This window comes from Maylandia zebra, linkage group LG13 (genome assembly GCF_041146795.1).
Source record: "Maylandia zebra isolate NMK-2024a linkage group LG13, Mzebra_GT3a, whole genome shotgun sequence".
In the NCBI taxonomy this organism is placed as follows: Eukaryota; Metazoa; Chordata; class Actinopteri; order Cichliformes; family Cichlidae; genus Maylandia; species Maylandia zebra.
In genome coordinates, this window is record NC_135179.1 from 2,438,712 (window position 1) to 2,462,566 (window position 23,855).

General features: G+C 46.0%; 1 protein-coding gene across 11 annotated transcripts in view; it reads left to right on the forward strand.

Annotated features, from left to right (window-relative positions):
* Positions 1 to 18,668, forward strand: part of rtn4b (reticulon 4b) — a 33,036-nt gene extending 14,368 nt beyond the window's left edge. For 9 of the 11 annotated variants that reach the window (XM_004575755.6, XM_004575756.6, XM_004575757.6 and 6 more), the window contains 6 exons: positions 13,433 to 13,640; positions 15,199 to 15,337; positions 16,038 to 16,107; positions 16,403 to 16,449; positions 16,640 to 16,698; positions 17,494 to 18,668. In XM_004575755.6, coding sequence (XP_004575812.3) covers positions 13,433 to 13,640; positions 15,199 to 15,337; positions 16,038 to 16,107; positions 16,403 to 16,449; positions 16,640 to 16,698; positions 17,494 to 17,536 — 566 coding nt within the window. In that variant the 3' untranslated portion in view covers positions 17,537 to 18,668. Of the gene's footprint in view, positions 1 to 4,433; positions 4,609 to 9,443; positions 9,600 to 13,432; positions 13,641 to 15,198; positions 15,338 to 16,037; positions 16,108 to 16,402; positions 16,450 to 16,639; positions 16,699 to 17,493 lie in introns of those variants that run through there. The other 2 variants (XM_004575764.6, XM_004575765.6) reach the window with 2 other exon arrangements.
* The last annotated feature ends 5,187 nt before the right edge of the window (positions 18,669 to 23,855 follow it).

Genomic DNA, 23,855 nt, shown 5'->3' on the forward strand with positions numbered 1-23,855 from the left:
GATACCATCCCCCACTACACTTTTACTGGCACTTCCATGTTCATCCACATAACTTCCATCTCCATTCTTAGTTCCCCTCCATTACTTTCTTCCATCCAACCAACCAGTCAGTGTTTCCTTTGGTTGCATCGTCTTTTTGCATTTCTTTGAATCTTAACATTTGCATTTTGTAGTTGTGTTCCTCATCGTTCGACCTTTTGTTGGATTTTGTGCATTTGTCTCATTCGAGTAACACCATTTCTGTGCATTTGATCACTTTATTTTTTTTATGTTTAAAAACACGGTAAGTAAAGCTGGTTTTGATTAGTTTTTGTTAAATTTTGATTTGTCCTTTTTAAACCTAAACTTTTTAAACAAAGCTTATAGAGTAGAATATACAAACACTAGTCCACCAGGCGTTTCTGGTTGCCTGCTGAGCATTTTTGTTTTGAATTCGATCATCTTACTCCCTGGTTTTATCTTCCTCCCTCTGGACATAACCTGAGATGTTGGACTGAAACCCAGCACTACCTCAGACCCCAGCATCCGCTCACATGCACACAGAGAACCGACCACACCCTGTTCCTGAGTTTTACTACATGTTTTACTGTCACACAGGACTGTGTCAGATTTCATGCTCTGAGGCTGAATGCTTTAGTGTCATTTACTGATAACCTGTGTGCTGAATAACCTGAACTGTAATGAGTCAGGAGGACGTTGTACTTTCCGCCTATAAACTGCTCAGGACTGGATGTTCACATTAACATGACCAGAGCTTTTTAATGAGCCGAGTGTACGTTCACTTATCCCTGTGAGCCCAAAGCTGCTCTAAACATCGCCTTGGATCTGTATGATGTCACTGAGGCAGGCCCCCACCTGCTGTCTGTCACCTTTGGGATAGTTATGGTTAGATTTGTTTGGACTGCAGCTCAGTGATTCATCTGCAGGTCTATTTACTTTATTTTATTATTTGTTCAGCCTCCGTGGCTTCGGTGGTCAGTGTGATAACGCTCCCTGGCTGGTGCATTGCAGGAAACCGCCTCAGTTATTAATATGTTGCATATTATTCCTGCTTCTGTCTTACACTTTTGTTGAAATGTTCTTTACCAATTGCCCAAAAGAGGCATTTTGGGGCCTTGAAGCAGCTTCTGCTGCCTCCTGTAAAACGCAGAGCGGATTTCTGCACAGTTCCAGTTCCTGTTTCGTCTGTTTTTGGTTCGTTTTCATTTTGCCCTGAGGGGATGATTGGAGGAAAACTGCAGCGTGACAAAGTTTCTGTGAGCTGAGCGGCGGGTTGATCAGAGTTTATCAGACAGACGCAGAGTTGTGTCCTTCGGGGCTTGTAGGAGGCGTCTCTGTGAGCACGGCAGAGCGTCATCTTCCTTTAAATGGCCACTGATATCGATCAGCTCACAGCAGGCTGTGTAAGCGGACTGTGGTTCTAGGATGAGCTGCCGAGGCTTTAGGTGTGTGTGTGCGTGTGTGTGCGCGCGTGTGTGTGTGTGTGTGTGTGTGTGTGTGTGTTGGGATCTCCTGTTAATTAAAGCCTCCTCCTCCTCCCTGCATTGCGACACTGGCAGCCCCACAAAGGGTTCTCCGACCCAGAAAACACTCAGCAAATGTTCTTCATTATGCAACCCGAGGTGCAGCGCTGCTGTCTGAGCTCCTCTTCCTCACCGATGAAAACATCAGCTCACTGATTTCCTTACATGTGTGAGCACACTGATAGCATCAGATGTCTCGTTTTGTCTGAGGCTCAGTTTGCTGTCATTTGTAACAAAAGCAGAAAATCTTTGAACTTACGTATAAAAACTCGAGCTTTCAAGATGAGAAATAATGTCAGTCAGTGCTGGAAACCGCAGTTCCTGTAGTGTCCAGCAGAGGCAGCAGTGAGCCCGTCACCATAGACTCCCATGTAAAAACTTTACAGCCTGACACAAACTTTTGTTTTGGCAGAGAACGTTTCAATAACCCACCTGGATAAAGCCTTGCATTATTAGGGGTGTGGCCTCTGACGGGCAGCTGTTTGCCAGTCTTCACCTCAGCTAACTGGCATCCCTGTGACTGTGTTTATGATGATGAGTTTAATGTAAACAGTGAGTTGTGGAACAGTTTGAATGATGTGACTGGAGAAAGCTGTGACAGTCTCCTGATTCATAACACAGATCCAGCCCGGGACGTCCTCCTGGCCTGACCCGATGACATGCTGGATAACTGTGCCACTGTGTCCACATTATCAAATCAAAGCTGCTCAGTGCTTTTATTTTGGAAGCCAGAGGGGAAAAAGCTGCTGGAGCGTGTCCAGCTCCCCGCTGAGGGAGAGCTTCTGCAGGTTTCTACTGTGGGGAATGCGTCACGTCCCCACTGGATTACAACAGCAGAGGGCAAAGTCATTCAGAGTCAGATGAAGGTGGAGGGTCACTGTGTGCAAACGTGCACTTCCTCTTTATGTAATCATCTGTTTGCACAGTGAAATCACTGCAGCTCAAACTGTGGGCATCCAGCTGGAGACTGAAGTTCACATTTAGACGACTTTCTCATAGCTCGAGCCTGCAGGAAGAAGCAATCACGAGCTCTGAGCACAAATATGTAAAATGTGTCCCATAGAGGAGAGGTGATGGTGTGTTTGCTATCAGACCATCTCGTGCACATTGTCAAAGCACAGATAAGTGATGACGTTTCGGTAACGCTCCCTGAGTTCGCTGTTTTAAACTGATGCAGCAGGAAAGTGTGTGACGCTGCACATCCTCCACCCAGTGGTGGGAGGCTGCAGTTAAGTCAAATACAAATACAAATGTAGTTAAACCAGCCGGTGTTGCTGTTGCACACAGTCATGCATTAGCGAAATGATGCTAATCTTAACGTGATGGAACAGAAAAGCAACGCTCGGTCCGAGCTGAGGAAGTTTGTTTGTGGTTTGTGTGGAACTGTGATGAGGCCTTTATGTGGCTGTATGCCACACATGCAGCAGTAATGTCCAGGAGGTTTTTTGGATTAAACGTCCAGACTTTGGGCCTGGTTAAAACTGAGCCCTGAAACTGTTTCAGTCAGATGTGTTTGCTGATGTGGCTGAAAGAGAGAATAAAAGAGGGATAAAGGACGTTGGTGCCCTCTAGTGGCTCAAGTTAATAATTACCACTCTGATGACACTAGTGCAGCTCAAAGCCTCCTGCAGGTCCTCGGTGCTTCGTTCTGTTCTTTAAAGCTTTTCTGCCTTTATTCATTTTCTCAGCCATAATCACCTTGTTGGTGTCAGTCACAGTGGTTTGAAGGCAGATCTGATGATCAGTTTCATGTTGGAGAACTGAAAGAAATACAAACATGTCTTTGCAACGGTTTGATAACAGGGGGCGCGGTTAGTTCGCAGTGACATTAGATAGTGATTAGATACTGAGTGGAACAGAAGCCGTGATTAACCGATCAATAACAGCTTATTATTGACTTTAAACTCATGGTAAACTGACTGTGTGGATTTGGGTCAGACAAAAACACAACATGTAACGACTCTTTGGCTGTTTTGTGACATTTTTTTAGACTAATTTCAAAGTGGGCCTGTATATAAAAGATGGATGGAAAGTCCTGGTTTTGAAGTCTCAAGTTTTCTGAAACCAGATATTACAACCAGGATCTGACCTCCCAGTCACAGTTAGCCAATGAGCGTCATGCTTTTCCTCTGGTCCGTTTTGACTCTAATGGAGCCAAAACTGACAAAACGAACTTCATGTTTTATTCAGTAAGACTTTAAAGCCGTGACTGAGACCAGGAAATAGTTTACTGAGCTCAGAGTCCAGGTGAGCAGCTGGCTCAGTGTCAATCAGACGTAAGGAGTCGCCCCCTGCTGGACATTAGAAACAATTGAAGACACTGATTGCACCAAAATCTGCAGCTGAAGAACAATAAGGCGTGCTGTGCATTAACTGCACCGACAGCCCATCCAACAAGGATTGTGTCACTTTGCACTCATTAGCTGGTATCTGTGTCCTTGTGATGTGCCCATGCGCTGCATTAATATGGTCACATGAAACAGCCCAGCATGGCTGAATTGTTTCTGAATGCGGACAAACCAGTAGGTGGCGTGGCCGTCTTTTATATACAGTCTGTGGCTCGAGGTTCCTGCATCGTGGTGTCATCGCCTGCTTCGTCAGCAGATTTCGCTGTGACGGGATGACAAAGGAAAACTAGGGGGACATCCAAAGAAAAAGGAACATGATTTTGGCTTTGTGTGAGGAGGAGGAGGAGGAGGAAGCCAGAGCAGGCAGACAGGGAGGGTGGAGGCTGGAGGGAGGAGGGAAGGTGGGGGTTAGGCTGAGCCGGTTATAGTTGCTGCGTCAGAGCGCTGGCAGCAGACAGTCAGCTGACAGCCAGCGGGAGGGACTTATTCGCCCGCTGCAGTCACCCCCCCTCAGAGGAAGCCTTGCTCAGGTTCTCCCCTCCCTCCTCCTCCTCCTCCTCCTCCCTCCTCCTCCTCCTGCAGCCCGACACACACACCTTTCCTCACACTCTCTCTGTGCTGCTGCCTGTCGGGTCCCTCTCTGAGTGGAATGACTGTTTGCTGATCGGACGGCATGGATAACAACTCTGTGGACAGAAAGGAGTGTGACGCTGCCGCCAAGCACTGGAAGGAGCAGGGTAAACCTCCACCTTTCTGCCTCGTCCTCCTCCCGCAGCTCCGCCTGCACACACCGCTCGTGTTTTACCGCTCTGACTTTCCTTCGCCTGCGTTAGACGCCCACGTTGTGCTGAATTAACCTGAAACTCTGCAGATGTGTGCGGCTCAGGAGTCTCTGACTCGCTTTAGCCTCGTTTAGCTTCCTAAGAGGTGAACAGCTTGACCTCAGAGCAGGTTTGTGGGGTCTGTCTCGTGTGGGAGCTGCAGAATTTTCTGGCTCGTGTTCGGGTGTCGTCCCTGCAGCTCCGGGACCTTTGGACAGTCGGCCAGTCAGCCACTGTGACCAAAGGTGGACAGCAGGAAGGAGGAGGAGGGGAGATCGGAGAGAGGGGTGACGTTAGCTGGCAGGTTAATGATTGGCTAATACAGTGGGCACATGCAGATGAGCTGGAGCAGCAGCAGCATGCGTTACATGAGGGTCGTGTTAGAGCTGCGGGACCTCGATCTGCTGGTTTCCTTGTCCTCACGTCTGAGCATGTCCAGCTTTCTGTGAGGAAACTCAACAATTATCAGTTTAACAAACAACACATTTCTTTATCTTGGACATTTATTCACATTTTTAATCATTTTCCACTAAATTTTCCAGTTTTCTGCTGCTTGTCTTTCTCGTGTGATTGGAAACATTCAGTTTTGGGGGATTTTAGTCGTTATCCTGGCTCTGTTTAATATCATGTGTGCTCAGCTGGGAGCGAAGTCTCGTGTCTTATGAGATCCGTGTGCACACTTCTGCCGAATGAGGTCTGCAGACATCAGCTGAGGGCTGTGAGCAATCACTTTCACAAGCTACAGATAAACAAACAGATAAACCATTATTGTTGTTGTTGTTCCTGCTGCAGCTTTTACCGTGGTGACTGTTTGACCTTTCCCTGGCTCCGGACTGAAGCACAGGTGTGTCTGATGTGACCCGCGTGCAGGTGACTGATGGTTGGATGTCAGTCGGTCACTCGCCGTCTGAGTTTTTAACATCGTGTTCCTGTGCTTGTTATTGGTGGGCTTGTCAGAGTCCTCGACCCTGCTTTGACCCTCTGGCCGTCTTGTTTTGGGTTTTTTCTGTGTGGATTAAATGTTTAAAAAAATCCAGCTCATGCTTTGAGCTTCTCTAATCTGAGGATTTGCTGCTTTTCAGCTTTTTCCCAAAAACGGTGAACTGGTTCCGTGGTGTGGATTTTCCTGGCGGTCTGAAGCTTTGAGCTCTGCTACGTTTTGAAGGTCGTTTCTCATTTTTCAAACAGTATCTTTGAACCTGAGACGTGCTCAGACCTCCTGTACCAGCTGTTCTTTCATTTCTCACGATTTTCAGACTTTACAGAACAAATACTCCAGAAAAAGCATCATTGCTTTCTTTTCTCCGGGTCTTCATCCTGACAAACCAAAGCTTCATTTTCTTTATCTCAACAAAATAAAGGAGAAAACAAGAGGCTGAACAGCCTCTCTGAGGACTTTCCAACTCTTACTTTTTCAGTTTGATGTTTTTTAGAGTTGGTCACAGAAAAGCTGCACGTCTGTAAAAATATACAGAAACACTGTCCATAGATTTCAGAGTGATGAAGCTGAACCAATCACACGCCTCTTTGCTGGAGGTGATCCGTTCAGTCGTTGATTTCATCAGCCTGCCTAAAGTCTGAGGGTTTTTCTGCAGTGTAATCGCTCACAGGAGCTGCTCACCGCCACGGTTTCAGTTTACTGTAAGACAAAAAATCAGCTGCAGTTAATAGTGTTGATTAGCTAATCAATTAACAGACTAATGAAGAATTTGGGCCTCAGGTTTCTGTTTGATAACCACAGAAAGGCTTTGATGTTGACTGCTGTGACGTACGAACTTCATTAGTGATGGGAGAAAACTAAGGTTTGGTTTGTGGCACGCATTTATTAATTTATAATTATATTCAAGTATATGACCACCGCACGGTTTGATGTCGTTTTTCCTGCTGCATTACGTGAACCTTGGTCTAGAAAAGTTAGCACGTTAGCATCTTTGAAGTGGGCGTGGACTGCGTCCTTTATTTCCTGTCGTCCATCTTTCTAGGTTGAAGTTTTTAATAATAAGCTGTGTATTTACAGTAATCCTGCTCTAAACACTCAGTTTAACATAGTTCTTTTACACTGTTGGATCTGAATGATGTCACAGAGCAGGGATGTCCCAAATATGGTCATCTCAGGCACAGAAGCCCCACCCATCTGTTTTTTGTGGTGGCAGCCAATTGTAACAATGTTGACATAAGGAGGAGCTAAAAAGGCAGGTACCAAGGTCCAGAATCAGATATAAAGAAGGGTTGTTTCGAACTGTGAATCATGCAAAGCAGCTGTAGGAATAAAACGGGAAGTAGAATGACTCCACTGTAGCATCATGAAGGAGGACGTACTCGATTTAAATGATGCAGCCGTGCACGAGATGCTCTTTCAGGAAGTTCTTGTAGACCTTTCAGAGTAAATGTTCGAGTAGTGAAGATGTCAGTGACGCAGTTGAACTAAAATCATATTTGTCTCACTTTAATGTTTCAAAAGCTCAAATGTTCTTTCACGCCGCTCGCTGCTGACCATCATGTGTCCTTCTGCTGTTGCATCATCTGAGGTCACAGCGCTGCTTTCACTTCCCGTGTGTGTGTGTGTGTGTGTGTGTGTGTGTGTGTGTGTGTGTGTGTGTGTGTGAGAGATTAATGAGCGATGGCCATGAAGTGACAGAACGTGTAGCCGTGAGGCTGTCGCACTGTGACTAAGCAGTATTTGCTGTGTGTGTGTGTGTGTGTGTGTGGGTGGGTGGGGGGGCTGCAGTGAATTAACTCAGTTTTGTGTTGCAAGCTAGCCTGAGGACACAGCTCAGTGACTCACCTCCGTCCTCGGTTCAGACGCTCTGAGTCTGATCGCACGTTTTTATAAATCAGACCGAGCTACACTCAAGTGATGCTGAGCTCGACTGTTGATGAAAAGGTTCCTAACAGGAAGTGTTTTTGAGTATTTTGGTCATTTTTTCCTGCAGAAAAACATTTTTCAGTTTAATTCTTCGGCTTTCTGAGCGAGCGCCATCCAAGCTGACGAGAAGGCAGCTGTCCAGCTCACAGCCTGACGACAGGCTGCTTTTATTTCTTTTACACGATCACATGAAGTCCTGTAAGCTGTCACATTAGGCCGTTTTAAAATTGCAGTATACACATTGACCTCTTGTACATCATCACAGCTTTGAAGCAGGGACTGACGTGTTTTCACACTCAAAGCGACGTTCAGCTGCTGGGTCAGTCGATCAGGTTTATTCATGCAGCACCAAATCATGGGGATCAATAAAGTATCCATTATTATTATTATTATTATTATCACAGCAGCAGCCTCGAGGTGCTTTATATCGCACAGTAGATCCTACAATAATAGAGAAAACCCAACAATCATATGACCCCCTATGAGCAGCACTTTGGCGACAGTGGGAAGGAAAAACTCCCTTTTAACAGGAAGAAACCTCCGGCAGAACCAGGCTCAGGGAGGGGCGGGGCCATCTGCTGTGATTGGTTGGGGTGAGAGAAGGAAGACAGGATAAAGACATGCTGTGGAAGAGAGACAGAGGTTAATAACAGATATGATTCAGTGCAGAGAGGTCTGTTAACACATCGTGAGTTTATAAACCGCCAGCTCAACCTGTAATTATACAGAATAATTTATTCGCAGAGTTTATAGTGGCGTAAACGCAGAGCCTCTGTTTTGTTCTGATGCCGGGCTGGCGGCTGTTTGAACCCTCGCAGGTATCCACCGCGGTGTGACGACCTTACATCGATCAGATTACGGCGATGAAGAAAACAAAGCCTGCGTTGTGATGGATGACAGAAGTGCGATTTGCTGGCAGGTGAACATCAGACTGGTTGCAGCAGGTGAACTCTGTCGTTGGTCTGATCGTCTTACCTGAGGCTCGACGGCGAGCCGGGTCTGCTGGTGGCTTTTCCAGTCTCACTGGTTTGTGAGCGTCTGCAGCAGATCAACCCTGAGGACGAGCGTGCTGTCCCTGTCAGACGCATCAGCATGTTTCAGATGCTCAAACTTCCTTTCGTGGTTTCTAGAGCAGTTCGCCATCCGCACCGTGTCGCTCAGTCGCCTTCACCATGATTTGAGCTTTCAGCCTTCGGGATGTTTGATCGTCTGACTCTGGAGCTTCGCTCTGTCGGTTTCTCAATGATAAAGACGCCGTTAAAGCAGCCGCTCTCCTTCAGCACGCCGTCCATCAGTAACGTATGAACAAACGAACTGCAGCTCTCCCAGCATGCACCGGTGCAGGGATTGCTACTGAACATGAGCTGATGTACCATCTGTTGGATTCCTCACCGTTCAGTCTTCTTCTGTCCTCTGCAGCTGCGTTGGTCCTTCCACAGCCTTGTGACACGCTGCCTCCTCCTGTGGCGACCATCCTTGTTAGGAAGCCTGTTGCTCCTTTCACACCGACCTCTGCTTCCTTAGTTTGAGTCGTGGAGGTTTCATTGTACTGACCTGCAGTCAGCTTCAGGCAGGGTTGTTTTAATGACTGCATGAAGTGTGGAGTCTTCCTCACTGCTGGACGGAGACAGGCCTTCCTCGTTTCTCTTTCCTCATAAATTTGCTTTTTTCTTTGTATATTTTTGACGTTTTGGTCATGAATCTGGCCCCTCCCCTCTCCGTGACCGTATTTCCTGGTAAATTTGCCCGTTTTTGGCTCGTTTTGGTTTGCGTGATTTTGTTCGTCTTTAAATGTGAAAGTTTGAGTCTTTTCCTCACAAATGTGCAACGTTCATATTCAACATGAGGAACTTGACCTCCTGGTCCAGACCCTCGCTGCCTTCAGCGGGCAGGGGAGTGTCCCGGGTTTAAAGCGGACCCGTGCGGGCTCAACCTGTCCCAGCAGAGGTCCGTGAGTGAGACAGAGCCTAACTGCGCATGCCCGGCCCCCCTCCTCTGCCTCACCTCTCTCAGCGGAGCTTCAAGATGGACGCCAAATGTGGTTAGTGTGGCTCTGATCTTTTGTTTACCGTCTCTCCTGTCTCCATCCGCCGCTAGCGTCGCGTTTATGACCGGTTTGCCTTTGCATGAGCACCGAGAGCGGGGCTCCTTTCGAGGCGGGAAAGGCTGTCGTTGAGTCGGGGAGGACTGAAGGCGCACCGGGCCGCCTGCGGGAGGTCATGCCGGACGGTTTGACGGCTCGTCCCCGCGAGGAGGCGAGCAGCCGGTGGGGACAGACGGAGAGCATCCCGGGGAGAAAAACTAAAACATTTAGGGGGGACGGTATCCGTGTCAGAGAGAGGGGGGGGATTAAAGCAGCGGCCGGGTTTAGCTCGCTGTGATGCGGGTCTATTTTTAGCCAGCCTCCATCGCTCCTAGCACGCCTGCTACCATATGTAGCCAGGCGGACACATTTGGATCCCAGACCCTCCTCCACCTCCTCCCGTCTGTCTCTTCTCATGTTATGTGCTCGGTCCGAGTCTTTACGACCGCACGGTAGGCGGTCTACCGGCTGCTAACGGCGTTAGCACCGAGTTAGCACGTTGAGCAGAGAGATAACTAGCTGTCGGCTAACGTAGCATCTGTCAGCCCACATGTAGCCTGTAAACGGGATGAGCCGTCTTTCTCGTGGCTCTGTGTAAATAACGGTGGGTCTCTGAAGGGGTTTGGGAGCCGTTATGATGGGCGTCAGTGAACGCACCATCAGAGCCAGTATAAAACACTAACAGGGAGTCCTGGTGTGAAGCTCACTGTGCGCGGTGTCCACAACAACACGAATGCAAACGAAATCATTTTATTTTTGATGAAACGTTTCTGCTCTGCGTTTCTGTTTAAAATGAATTGAACGACACACAGTCTGATTACTCTGAGTTTGTCCTGCATGCATTAGCACACTTTCTACAGTCTGGTGTATTTACAGTAGTTTCTATACTGGTGTCCTTGGACAGGCAGTGTTAATGTTACATAAAGGAAAAATCACCCAAATTATTTTAACTGGACTTTAAGTTCAGGTTTAATTTATTTAAAGACTGGATTAGCTGTAAATAAAACCCAGGAGCAGACAGACTGTTTGCAGGGTGAATGCAGAGGTTGGACTCACTCGTGTTTCTGTCAGGAGCATGGAGACCGTAAAACATTTATGTCATCGCACAAAAAGAAATGAAACGTGCACTGAAACAATCTGCTGTTAGGCTAACAGCCCTGGAACGTGTGGCCCGGGGAACCTGAGCGGTGCAGCTAAACAAGTTCATCCCGGCTGGATGGAGAGAACCTGACGGCCACGGTGAGCGGCGTGACCACAGCGGCCGTCAGCTGTTAAGCCTTTCTGCTTCAGTGTTTGAAGCATCGTTTGGCTCTGCGCAGACTGGATCTGCAGTGTGTGGTTGGCTGTACTCAGCTGTGCGTCACACAGTTTGGAAACACATTGATGTCGTTTCATCGTTGCGATCAGAGCCTCCCGCTGCGTGCGGCGCTCCTTCAGTGCAGTCGCGACTGTTTTAAGCCGAGTTCACGTTTAAAACGTTTTCCTTCAGCTGAGAATCTAAAGCTCGCTCAGAGCAGATGTAGAGGACGGGAGAGCTCTGAGCATGACCACCTCCGGTCCAGGATTCAGCATCTGTTACCATGGTGATGGAGCTGGGATAGCAGCCATGTGCCGTCCTTTCATAAAGTGTTAATTATTGATTATTGGCTGGACTCGAGCTCGTAGCTGAAATGTGTTTAAACATTTTTACTGTTCCTAAATCAAGTTGTCACATATTCATCGTCATTATTTACGCTGTATCTGTTGCATATTTTGGTCTTTTGAGAAACTATTAAAGTCGGATTAGATGATTTTCATCCTCGTGACGTTTTCTTAACCTTAAATCTTTATTTCTGAGCGTTGCATTTAATCATCTGCTGGTTCAGCTTCTCAAACTTTTAACTGCTTCTGCTTCTCGTTCACACGTCTGACAGCAAACTGATTATCCTTAAGCTTCAGAAAGCAGACGGACATTTCACTCTTCTGGAGGAGTTATTGGGTTTTGTCTGTTGGCAGCAGGTAAAGCTGAGGCTCACCTGAGCGGAGCAACAGGCAGACGTCTGGGAGCTTTTCAGTTTTTCCGGTTTGCTTGCTTTCCTCTGATGAAATATAAAATTTCAGGGATAATGTTTGAACATTTGATGATACGGATTCATTTTCTGGAATATTTCGGCCCGTCGTCTCACTGTGAAGGATCCGTTTGCATTTTAAAGCTGCTTCCTTATCACAGAGCATGTTATCTGGTGACTCTGAATGGCGCCGTTTATTCTTCGGTGCTTTGTGGTGCACTTGAACTCTTCTCCCTGACCTGCTGCAGTGAAACGTCTGCGAGCCTGCAGGAAACCCGGCGCTCTTTCACTTCTAATATTGTCCGCTGACCTGCCTGGAATTCCCTGATGAAATATAAGCGTGCTCGGAGCAGGTCATGAGCTCAGCTGTCGCTCAGGAGGAGCTAACCTCCCCGCTCGCCTTCTCAGCGCTCGTCAGAGAAGGGAGGACTTCCTGTCAGTCAGGAACCTGCAGATTTTTTATTTTAGTGTTTTAGTTTGATGCTGCTGCTGATTGTTTTCAGCAGTGATAATAAAGCCTGTAAGAGTCTAACGTGAAGCTCAGCAGGGACAGAGCATTTTCTTTCACTCTGCAGTGCGATACCTGCAGCAGGTGTCAGTAGGCCACGCCCCTAGCGGACACAAGCCATGTGCTTAGTAAGCGTAGCCATTACACTCCACCAGACTCCATTCAGAAAAACGGGAATTTTACATCACAGTGCACACGTTCATGCTTCTGCCACGACTCGAGTGTGTTTAAATTCACAGCTGAGTGACGTTTAACACACGAAACACATGAAGTTGGTGCTCTGCCAGCTCGGCGTGGCTCTGCCTGCACGCTGCAGGAAAACTCAGAGCGCCATTTAGGTGCACGGGGAGCGTGGGGGCGGAGCTCCAGGGGGAGCGCAGGTGAGACCTGCCTTAATGCAGCTCAGCGTCAGGTTGTCAGTATAAACGGTGATGTTGTACCCAGACTGAGCGCAGCGCTCTGAGGTTCTCGCTGTGTTCTGCATCATTTTTACCACAGACGGGTGAAAATGATCATCGTGTATATTTTCATGTGTCAGGCAGCTGTAACAGAGCTGACTGTCACCGGACGCCTGGCCCCAACCTCAGCGCTGAGCATGATGACGATGATGATGATGTGTGTCTTCAGTCATTGCTGCTGGAGGTAAAAGTGAATCAAAGTCCCAGAGAGACGGACAAGAGTCTGAGTCAGCTGCTGCAGGGTTTAAACTCTGTATGAGGCCGACTGAGCGTGACCTCTGACCCCTGGATGCTCCACTCTAAGATGATGTCATGCAGCGTCCATGTGAGAGGGCAGAAAATCTGGTTTCGGCTTCGCCCTGCAGGCGCTTTAAAGTCAATGTGTTTCCTCCCGCTCGCGTCTGCTGACGGTCTCGTGGTCGCTGATCTCTGATCTGTTTGTGCCGCTTGGACAAAAACAAGGAAAATGATGCAAATCACCAACAAACAGGGAAGAAAAGCTGGAAGCTTGTTAGAGCTGCAGGAGGAAGGAAACAGTTGGGTTTGGTGTCAGGTCATGTTTGATCAGTTTGATATCGAATCACCAGTAAAACTTTAATGTTTGTAGAGTCATAATAATGAAATCTGTGGTCATGATGAGTGTGGACATTCACCTTTGGAGCAGGAGGTCTGAGGGGAGAGCAGGACAGCATCACCGTGCAGATTGTTAGTTACAATATCTAACCACACAAACTGTTTCTTCTCCTATGACGGTTTTTGCTGCTCTTCCCGCTGCAGTGGTGGATCTCCTCTACTGGCGTGATGTGAAGACCACGGGCGTGGTGTTCGGCGCCGCCCTGCTGCTGCTCCTCTCCCTGACGGTGTGCAGCATCGTGAGCGTGTGCTCCTACATCTGCCTGGCCCTGCTCTCAGTCACAATCTGCTTCAGGATATACAAAGGCATCCTGCAGGCCATCCAGAAGTCAGATGAGGGACACCCATTCAAGTGAGTACCGCCTGTCTGCAGAGTTGTCAGAGGTTGAAGTCCATAAAGTCGCCTCTACATTAGCAGAGTTTGATTATTTTTCCATGTTTTCTTGAAAAATGTCAGTGTCAGACGGTGAGTCGTGTGTCCACGGGAGCTGCTGAGGGCAAATTAAGCTGGTTGGAGACCTGCAGCACCTCCCTGTAGTGAAGGACACACAGTGTCGACCCAGAGCTGCAGTAGATGCTCTGGCCTCTTCGGTTTTAGGGTCAAAGGTCATTAATAAAAACAACAAATCTGTTCTGAGCTGCTGGAAAAGCTCGAGCAGTTTCATCGGCACTGAGTTTCCATAAAATCTGTCTCGACGAGATAAAACGAAGCAGATCTTTGATCAAACAAAACAGGAAATAAAGGTTTGTTTTAAAATGCCAGGAAAATCCTCCTGAGGGGATTTAACCAGCAGGAGGAGAAACGGGAGGAGCTTTCAGCTGTGAGCGAGGAGGAGATGAAGCTTCGGCATTCATAGATTGGAGTTGAATGACTTGGCAGGTGCAGAGCGGTGAGGGACGGGAGGTAAAACATTAAAAGCTGTGTCAAAGTTTGGGTCTGGAGCCGTGCGAGTCTCCGCTCGTCAGATTTCATCGGGAATTTAAACCCGGCCAATCCCGTTAGAGAAATCAACGACCTGATTAATCCTGATTATCAGCCGGAGCTCCAGCACTCTGCTGCCGCTCCTGTTACGTCAGGCCTCCATCAGAATCGCTCCTTTCCCACCGCAGCAGGGAAAGGTCAGAGGTCACGCTGAGCTCCTAGTTTCTTTGGTGGTTTGTTCCCTCAGACGGAGAAAAACCTTTTTACAGTGTTTCCTCCTCGCTGCGAACCTCAGGCGCAGGTTAGCGTAAGCACAGAGGCGCGTTACGTCTGACTTCCTGCAGATTTCTTTGTTTTTACTCAGAGACGTGATCGTGCAGCGAACGCTCCATCTGTGCTCGATCAGCTTCACTGAGTATTCACAGCAGACGTGCCTGTACCTAAAAACACGACTTTCTAGATTTTGGAGTTTGCGTTGCTCACGCTGTCAATTTATTAGATTTAAAAACAAACGTTGAAGTTTTAACCGTCAAACCGTCGAACGCTGAGTTATTTATCGTAACGACGTGAAAACAGCCTGACTGACTTCATCAGTTTGTTCTTGAGCAGCGAGTTCGAGCGTCCACCATTCATACGACCAGAGAACGTGACGTTTTTTTGATACAGAGACTGGTTTTACTGGTTTTGAAGTTGAACTTGGATGTTATATTTTTCTATAAAAATTCAAACTAATCATCGATATAAAAGAAAAATGTGGGAAAATATATTGTAAATGTCTTAAGTGGCACTAAAGTGGTTCAAATGTCGACAAGCCACGCCCCTAATAATGCATACGTGAAGCATTAAGTTTAAAAGGGTGAGTCATAAATGTCTCGTATGAAGGGGAAAGGATCTGTAGTGCCAAAACACAGACTCCCCGCTGCCTCTGCTGGACGCTAGAGGAACTGCAGCATATCTTTACAGTGTTGACCTCTGCTGTGCCCTGCAGGCAGTATCTGGACCAGGAGGTGGCGCTGTCTGAAGACATGGTCCACAAGTACAGCGACATGGTTCTGGCCAAGCTCAACAAGACCATCGGTGACCTGAGACGCGTGTTCCTGGTCGAGGACCTGGTCGACTCCATCAAGGTGAGTTTGAAGGCTCGTGTTTCTCTGCAAGTGTCCCGTAGCTCCGCCCACAGCTCCCCCCGCATGACGCGGGCGCTGCGTCCGCGTGCGCACACGGGCTCGTGCTTTTTGAGGCTGTGTTAATGAGCGGCACCTGCACTGACTTACTGCGAGTGCAGGTCAGCGTTCAGGCGGCGCTGCAGCTGTCGGGGGCTGTCGTCGCCTCGCTGAGCCCCTCCCACCCCCCGGCCTGCTGTCCAAATACAGATCTGCAGCTCAGCGGGCAGACGCGCCGCCGAGATTCCCTTAGAGGGTAAAAAAACTGATAGTTTTAATCCCCCCAGGAGCCGCTTCAAGCCTCAGGAATGTCTCACAGACAGGGTGCATTCTGGGATACCCCCGCTATTCTTCTGCCTCTGCTCCAACTTCCTGTTGTTGTCCCGAGTTTTTCCCACCGCAGCAGCGGGTCACTAAATGTCACACGTGTTTCAGTGAGCCTGCAGCCTGAGATGGCACGCTTTAACTGCATCCGCTTACATCACAGCTTCACAAACACAGACTCCACCTCCTAACCTTTGACCCTTCAGTGTGTTAAACCACTGTTCCCTGATTCCTGTGAATATGAAATCAGAAACAAAGTCACAGTTGAGCTGGATGAACCTTTAGTTTTACTCATGAAGTTCTCGAGCCTCCGCTGACTCGTCTCTTCTTCTTCTCTTAGTTTGCCGTGTTGATGTGGATCCTGACCTACGTCGGCGCCTTGTTCAACGGCCTCACTCTTCTTATTCTGGGTGAGTCACAGCGGGGGCGATGATGTCACCAGTCTTAGGGTGGAGGTCTGTGTGTTGTCTCCCTTTGACTCCATCTGGTGGAGATTTTAGGAACTTGCACTGGTCGATTTTGTCTGTCTTCATCAAATGACCAAAACGAAATCCTTTGGAGTCAAATCACAGATAAATGTAACGTTTGTTAAACAGGAAGTCGCGTTAAGATGAACTGCTTTAAAGTGCAGTTTGAGGTTCATTTACATAAAAATACTCGAGTAACACGAAGCACACTCAGCCGCCTCCTCTTCTCCTCCTGCAGGTGTGATCGCAGTCTTCAGCTGCCCGATCATCTATGAAAAGCACCAGGTGAGGGCTCATTTTACCCACAATGCACCATTCTGTCTGCAGGTTTGAGGGTGCTTGATGGACTGCTGGGAAATAAACCACAGCCAGTAAAGATGTTCTCTACTTGTTTTTGTTATTTTACTGTTAAATACAGAAAGAACGTCGATGATGGAGGTGCTCGTTCTAGTTTTAATGTGTGTGTGTGTTTCAGGCTCAGATCGACCATTACCTGGCTCTCGTCAACAACCAGATCAAAGACGTCGTTGGAAAGTAAGTGAGCAGCAAAACAGCAACTTCCTGTTGTCAAAGCCAACAAAGCCACTGTTTTTAAATTAAGTGTCTGCTGTGGTCGGCCTCGCGGCGGGGGCCTCGCGGCGGGGGCCTCGCGGCGGCCGTGTTGTATTCTTGAAGACGTCGGTAGTTTCATATCTAGGAGAAGCTGCAGAGCAGACTGAGACAAGTGCAGTTTTAAATCTAACCAATTAAACGTGAGCCCTCGGAGCTGCTGTCAGCTCACTGCTCATGATTATTGGAGTTGTGGATGCACTCGTCCACTATCTCCAGTTTTATTTCTGCTGATGTTGTCGTATTAATAAGACTGATGGTCACATGGTTTCTGCTGAAGGCGCGACTTAAACGTTTTTCTTAACTGTGTCAGATCAAATCCAACAAATACATCCAGGAATATTTCAGGCAGCAGGGCTGCTCTTAGTGAGGCTCACGTTAGTTTCCCAGCTCAGTCTCTGAGACTGACGGGAGAACAATGTAATCGGAGTACTCGGACACATCGATTCGCTCCCTCCAAACCCTTTGCTGACTTCCTCCGTGCTGTGAAGTAAAGAGTGAACTCCCCTCAGCTGCAGTCTGAATCAGCTGTGTGACTCCTCCATGGGATCAGTCTGTGCTGCGCTAAAGAGATTCCCACATAATTATACACAAAACATTAAAACGTTTTAACCTGATTGTTTCACGCCCAGACGCCTGATCTTTAACGGCCACTTTGATGTTTGCGTTTCTGTCTCGTTCTCGTGCTGACGGCTCGTCTGTTCTCTGATTCGTTCACAGGATCCAGGCGAAGGTGCCCGGGATGAAACGCAAGACAGAGTGACGGAAACAGGAAGTGGGAGTTGGATTCAGGAAGTCCTGAGCCAGATGATTTGATTGAAGGATGGGGGTGTGTGGGTGGGTGAGGGGAGACGGGGTGGATATGAAGGAAGGCTGGAGGAGGGGGAGGGGTTTGGCGTGGACGCAGCCCTTCCAACTGCATTTGTCAAAATAATAAAACATTTTTTTCCAGTTCAGAATTCCTTTTATGTTTTTGTTTTCTGGGAAAGTTGCAGCCGTGTGACGACTCCGAGGTCGGCGCGATGATTTTTCACGTCCCCCTCCCCCGTTTGATTTTTCTTTTTAAAGTCGAGTTTTGAAATGTTTGTTTCTGCGCTTGAAGAAACGCATTTGGATCTTGAGCGAACCCTCGCTCCCTCCACCCGGCGCGCTGTGGGAGGTCGGCTGCTCCTCGGCCGGGTTCGGGGGATCCGTTTTCTGTTTTTGACTTTAGGTTTTCCAGCTGAAGGGTTCGTTTTTGCGTCGGCTGCGGTCGACGAGCGCGAGCGGCCGGCGGCGCCTCTGTTTTTGTTTCTTTTGGTCTGAATATTCTCGCTGATTTTCGGTGTATTTTTGTGATTTCCTGTCGTGTCCCTGAAGCTTGGAGCTCGTTCCTCGGTACGCCGGTTTCGCCTCGATGTGACGAACGACGGATTCGCGAACGACGTCTTTGACTCCTGATGAGGCAGCGGGGGGAGGGAGGAGGGTCGTACTACCTTTTAAAATCTTCATCGCTTCTGAGTAACTCTAGTTAGAAACATCTAGAAATCTTTGCCGGACGATTTAAACACATTCATTACATAAAAGTCGTTATTTCCACGTCATCGCAGCCGTCTAGTGACAAACTCTGGAAGGAACGTTTACATTCATCAACATCAGAAAATATTTAAAAAGATTAAAAAGAACCATCCATGGGATTAAAGTAAGCATTCTGTCTGTGGAGCCGTCATCTTAATAAAGTTGCAACTTGATGTGACTTTTGGGAAACCTTCAAGCATTTGTTTGTTATGCAAGTATAATTGTGAATGATAAACTTCATACTTCAATTGTGACGATAAAAAGCTTCCAGCCGGGAGCCGTGTTTGTGGAATGCATTGTGAGATGTAAACAATTATCAATAAAGCTTCTAGACGAAAGCCCCGCCTCCTCGTCTGTCCGTCACTTCCTGTTGCTTGTTAAATACGGAAGCCCGTTTATGCTCAAACGAGAGGAACAAAGGAAAGTAACTTTAAAAAAAAAAAAGTAAAATTCCCAGCAGTTTAATGTGTTGAATGTAGAACTAAATGCACACAGGAGCATAAGAAGTACAATATTTTTATACTCGTGAGAAATCAAGATTCTTTGGTGATGAGCTGGATCAAGTTGCACTTTAAAAGTGTTTTAAATCATGATTAGAAATGAAGACAATTTAAACCCAGCCCATATTTATAAATACTCTGCAAAATTAATCTTTAATATTCATTCAGTCACAAAGAAAATTGTTATAATTATAACATTAAATATGTAGTAAAATAAAATTTGTTGTAATTTGCTGGGTTATATTTGAATTCAAATTAAATATTCAAATAAAATAAACTGATGAACTTGTGATTGTGACTCATCAACATTAAGATGAAGGTGGCAGAAATGAGCGTCCACAGCAGGTTGTCTGTGGGTGAGGCTGAAGCTGCTCCTGAACTGGCTCCTCCAACACTTTCAGGTTTGATGACTAAATGATCGATTACTGATTAAAGTTTTACATTTACAGGCTTTGTTTTTCTTACGCATCGTTGGTTGCATAAAATCATGTCCCGGATGATTCCCGTGTTTGTGGAAGAACGACTCCTGTGCTCTCTGAAGTCTGTCTCTGGGACAGACCTTGGATGAGCTCTGGTTGAGTCTAATGAAAACACTAGTCAGACCTGTCTGTGTGAAAGTGAAGAAAGTTTGTGCTCTTGAACGGGCTGAGTTATCACCACCTGAGACCAGGTGTGACTGCAGTCAGCAGACGGCTCACAGGAGAGAAAGAAACTTTGAACTCTTCGCAGGTTTAATCTGGATCAGATCAGGTCTGTTTTCCAGCTCGAGTCTCTCTGACGTCAGAGCGCGTCCTCCTCCCTCCTGCTGATGAAGAGTCTGTAAACCTGCATCATCCCCTCACCACTTTTACCCCCCATGTTTTTATTATCATGACTTCCTAATCAATCTTTCACTTCTATTCCTTATAATCCTTTATGCATATCATCCCCATTAATTACCTAAAACTGGTGACCTGTCCAGTGTACACCACCTCTCCCCCTCAGACAGCTGCGATAGGCTCCACCCTTCATGACTGTCCATGACATTTACACGGGGAGTGGATCCCTGATTCATAAGAGCTCACGATAATGGACGATGATAAGAAATGACTCAACGCAGGGAGGGTTCGGGAACAAATTATTGATAGGAGATTAAAAAACAGTAGATAAAGTGTTGGCAGGAGGTAAAGGGTCAAAAAGTAACTGTTAGCATTAACAGCTAATGCTAACAAGCTAAATATGTGGTAGGAAAGAAGAGAAGACGGTACGATAGAGAATAAATATAGGATATACTGTAGAATAAAGAGTCTTATTATTGATCGGATATATAAATATATTTTATATATATAGTCCAGCTCCCCTTTTTATTTATATATATATATTAGGGGTGCAACAACACACAAAATTCACAGTTCGGTTCTTGGAATATATATACATACATATACATATATATATTTATATATTTATAGTTGTCAGCCACCTCCTGTACATGGATGACATCAAGCTGTATGCCAATAGTGAACGAGACCTCGATTCACTGATCCACATCGCCAGGATTTACAGCAGTGTGTAGTCGGATGATAACAAAGAGAAGGAAGGTAGTCTGAGCCGTCATTTGTGAGCCGCGGTCAAGCCAGCCGTCTCCTATCCGCCGCATAAATTTCCTTGCGCTTTTACACCAGTCTTTACGGTAGCGCCTTTTCGCTTTATATCCCACGCGCACGCGCGCACACAAATTACAATGGAACAGCCCAATACAGTCAATACAATTATGGAAATTTCAGAAATTCATTAAAAATCATCCTGAGTAGTTGAGGTCCAACTTTCAACACATCCCTCCTCTAGGACACCTACTGTACCTGTGTGCCAAGTTTCAGCCAGATTCACTGTAAAATTCCTCAAAAATTACAGGAAATTTATATTCAATCTAATACAGCCAATACACTACAGTTATGTCAATTTTCAAAAATTCATTAAAAATCATCCTGAGTAGTTGAGGTCCAACAACAACATAGACATCTATATTTGCTCAGAAACTCTACTTCATTGATAAGATGAATCCACTACAAATAGTCTTCTGAAAAAATATTTTTCAATTTGTTTCAGTTTTTAAAAATATGTTCCTAAAGATTACCGCAAGGTTTAGAATGGAATATGTTTTACTTACTATACAGCGGGTGAGATGATGTAATTTAAAAGCAGACTAAAGAGCAGGACATAGAGGACAACAAAACTGTGATGAACTAAAAGAGAGCCCTTTATTGTGGCTGATGGAAGAAACTTGAACATACAACAAGGCAAAAGCAATAGGTTACAATAACTGTAATTAATCCTGAAATGGGCGAGACTAAAATACGACTGTTATTAATATTACTGTGACTATGTCAACACTACTACAGACCTGAACATGATGGCGACCAGCAGTATGAGATAAAATATTAAGGGGTACACCCAAGACTTGAACATGAGAAAGGAAAACAGACTCTTAAAACAGGAAACATGACGAATGTATACCTCACATTACAGTTTTTTCTGATTGCTTAAGCACATTTTTTGTAACTATTGGCTAATTTTGCAAAACTCTTCACACAAATAAGAAAACCTGTCACCCAATCATCAAAACATTGTAGTTCTCTTGCAAAAGCAAACACAGCTAGACTAACTCTCCACACCTTCGTAAAAATGGTGTTTCCATATCAAACAGTACACACAAGCCATCATCTACTAAGCACACAATGCGCCAACTGCACACTGATGGTATGAATATAAAACACATCTGGCTTTTGCTTTCTCTGTGCACAAGGTAGGCTATGTCAGTGTGAGCTCATACTTCTGTCATAGATCCATAAGCATAGAGGGATCCAAACTTCAAGTACTGGTGTTTATTCAAACACATCAAAACAAACACAAGTGTTTATTTCCAAGTATAGGATTATTTGCAATCGCCATAATGACTCTATGGGTTACTTGGTCTGCAGTGAACATGCTTCCTCTGCCCCAGCATCTGGTCATCTAGCAATTCTGTAAAGTAACAATTTCAGTATTTTTACATCAATGGTATTGGTGTGTTTCTCATTGGCATACGGCAGTGCTACAAATCTTTGTGCGAAGTGACTGTACTCACCGATTCTCATTTCAAGATGTCCTTATGATGCTTGCTACAGTGTAGCGGCTCGAGTTAGGCTGGACCCGTTGGCCAGCTACCCTCAGGGTCATTCCACGGTTGATGACATGGTCCACTATTGTAGCTCTGATGTCATCAGCAATTCTATTTCTTACTCTTCCTACCCTTCCTCTCCCCCCTCCTCATCTTCCTCTTGCTCCTCCTTGTCCTTGTCGTCCTCTTCATCCTACTTCTTCACCTCCACGTCCTCTTCCTCGGCCTCCTCTACTTCTCACTCTTTCTGCTCCCTCCATTGTACTCCGCACACACAGCTTACCTGTATTATAGTGCTTAGGCTGATTGCAAAGTGAACTAATTATCTAAAACAGTTTTCACATGTGAAAGTGTGCCAGACAGTTGGCAAATTAGTGTTAATGATAGCCATACATGTGTATACTTTTGCTAGGAGTGTGTTGGAAATTTGGTAATTGAGTGTTGTGCAGTGAATTGTGCCTACAGTTTTGCAAAGTGTGTGTTACAAAATTGCAAACTGAGTGCAAAGCAGTTTTTGTGCTTTTAGTTTTGCAAACTCAGTGAGTGGTTTTGCTATAAGTCTGAATAGTTTTAGAGATTGTGCTACAGGAATCAGTTAGGGTTTAAGCATTCAGAAAAAACTGTAACAAACAAGGGCAATTGGAATGAATTGTAATGGTAGGTGACACGAAATGATCTATTTAAAGTAAATCTGGGTAAAACCTGGCCCAGAGGTAAAGTAGGTGTCCGAGAAGAGGATTGTGTTGAAAGCTTGGCATCGACTTTTAAGAATGATTTTTAATGAATTTTTGAATATGCAACCAGACTGTCACGATGGCTGTATTGGGCTGTTCCATTGTAATTTGTGTGCGCGCGTGTGCGTGTGACTGTTCGAGTCTAGGCTTTCAATCAGGATATAAAGCGAAAAGGCGCTACCGTAAAGACTGGTGTAAAAGCGCAAGGAAATTTATGCGGCGGATAGGAGACGGCTGGCTTGACCGCGGCTCACAAATGACGGCTCACTTTACCGCGGTTCAGAGCCGAGGGGCTCAAACTACCAGAAGCCAACATTGCAGACATACAGGACAGCTACAAGCAGTGTTGCCAACTCCTCAGTAAGGAAAATCGCTATTGGCTGTCCTAAAAGTCGCTAGAAGTCGCTAAATGACGTCATCGCCTAATTTGCATAATTGGTCATGCTAATCTAATTGTAACCTACGTTGTTGGAGAGAGAAATAACATCGTGGAAGAGACATAAAGTGAGTAAAAAACGTCCTAAATGCATTTAGAGTTTATTTAGAACTACAAATTAAATTTCTTTTAGCAATTATTGTTTTTTCTTAATGTCACAATTCCAACCCTGCTCCTTTACCCGGGCTTGGACCGGCAAAAGTGACCCGAAAAGGCACTCTGGTGGAGTTACTTTGTGTGTGTGTGTTTATAAGTAGTTTTAAACCTTGTGATCCACAAAACAGCATAAGAGTAAAAGAAGAACTGACTGCGTTACAGCACCCGCTGCTTGTTGAGAGTAAAAGCGATATGTGCTTTCACGTCCTTTTTAGCGACTTTTTTTAGAAACAAAGTCGCTAAGGGGCCTGATATGGGCTCAAAATGTGGTCATAAATATTTTGTACTTGTAAATCGGTTTTGTACTTGTAAATCGGTTTTGTACTTGTAAAAAAGATTTGTGTGTGCAAGTTACAAGTACGAATTTTGACCCTATTTTTCTTCCTTTAAGCTGATTGGTCAATGTCATGTCAATCGCAAATTAAACAATCCAATCAGAGGACAGATGGGTTTGGCTGTCGGAGGGGCGCTTTTTTGAACTGCAGGTCCTTGAAGGGTAATCTCTATATAAATATCCGATAGCAGCTAGGTCCCCCAACTTTCAGCAGCTGTTGAAAGGATAA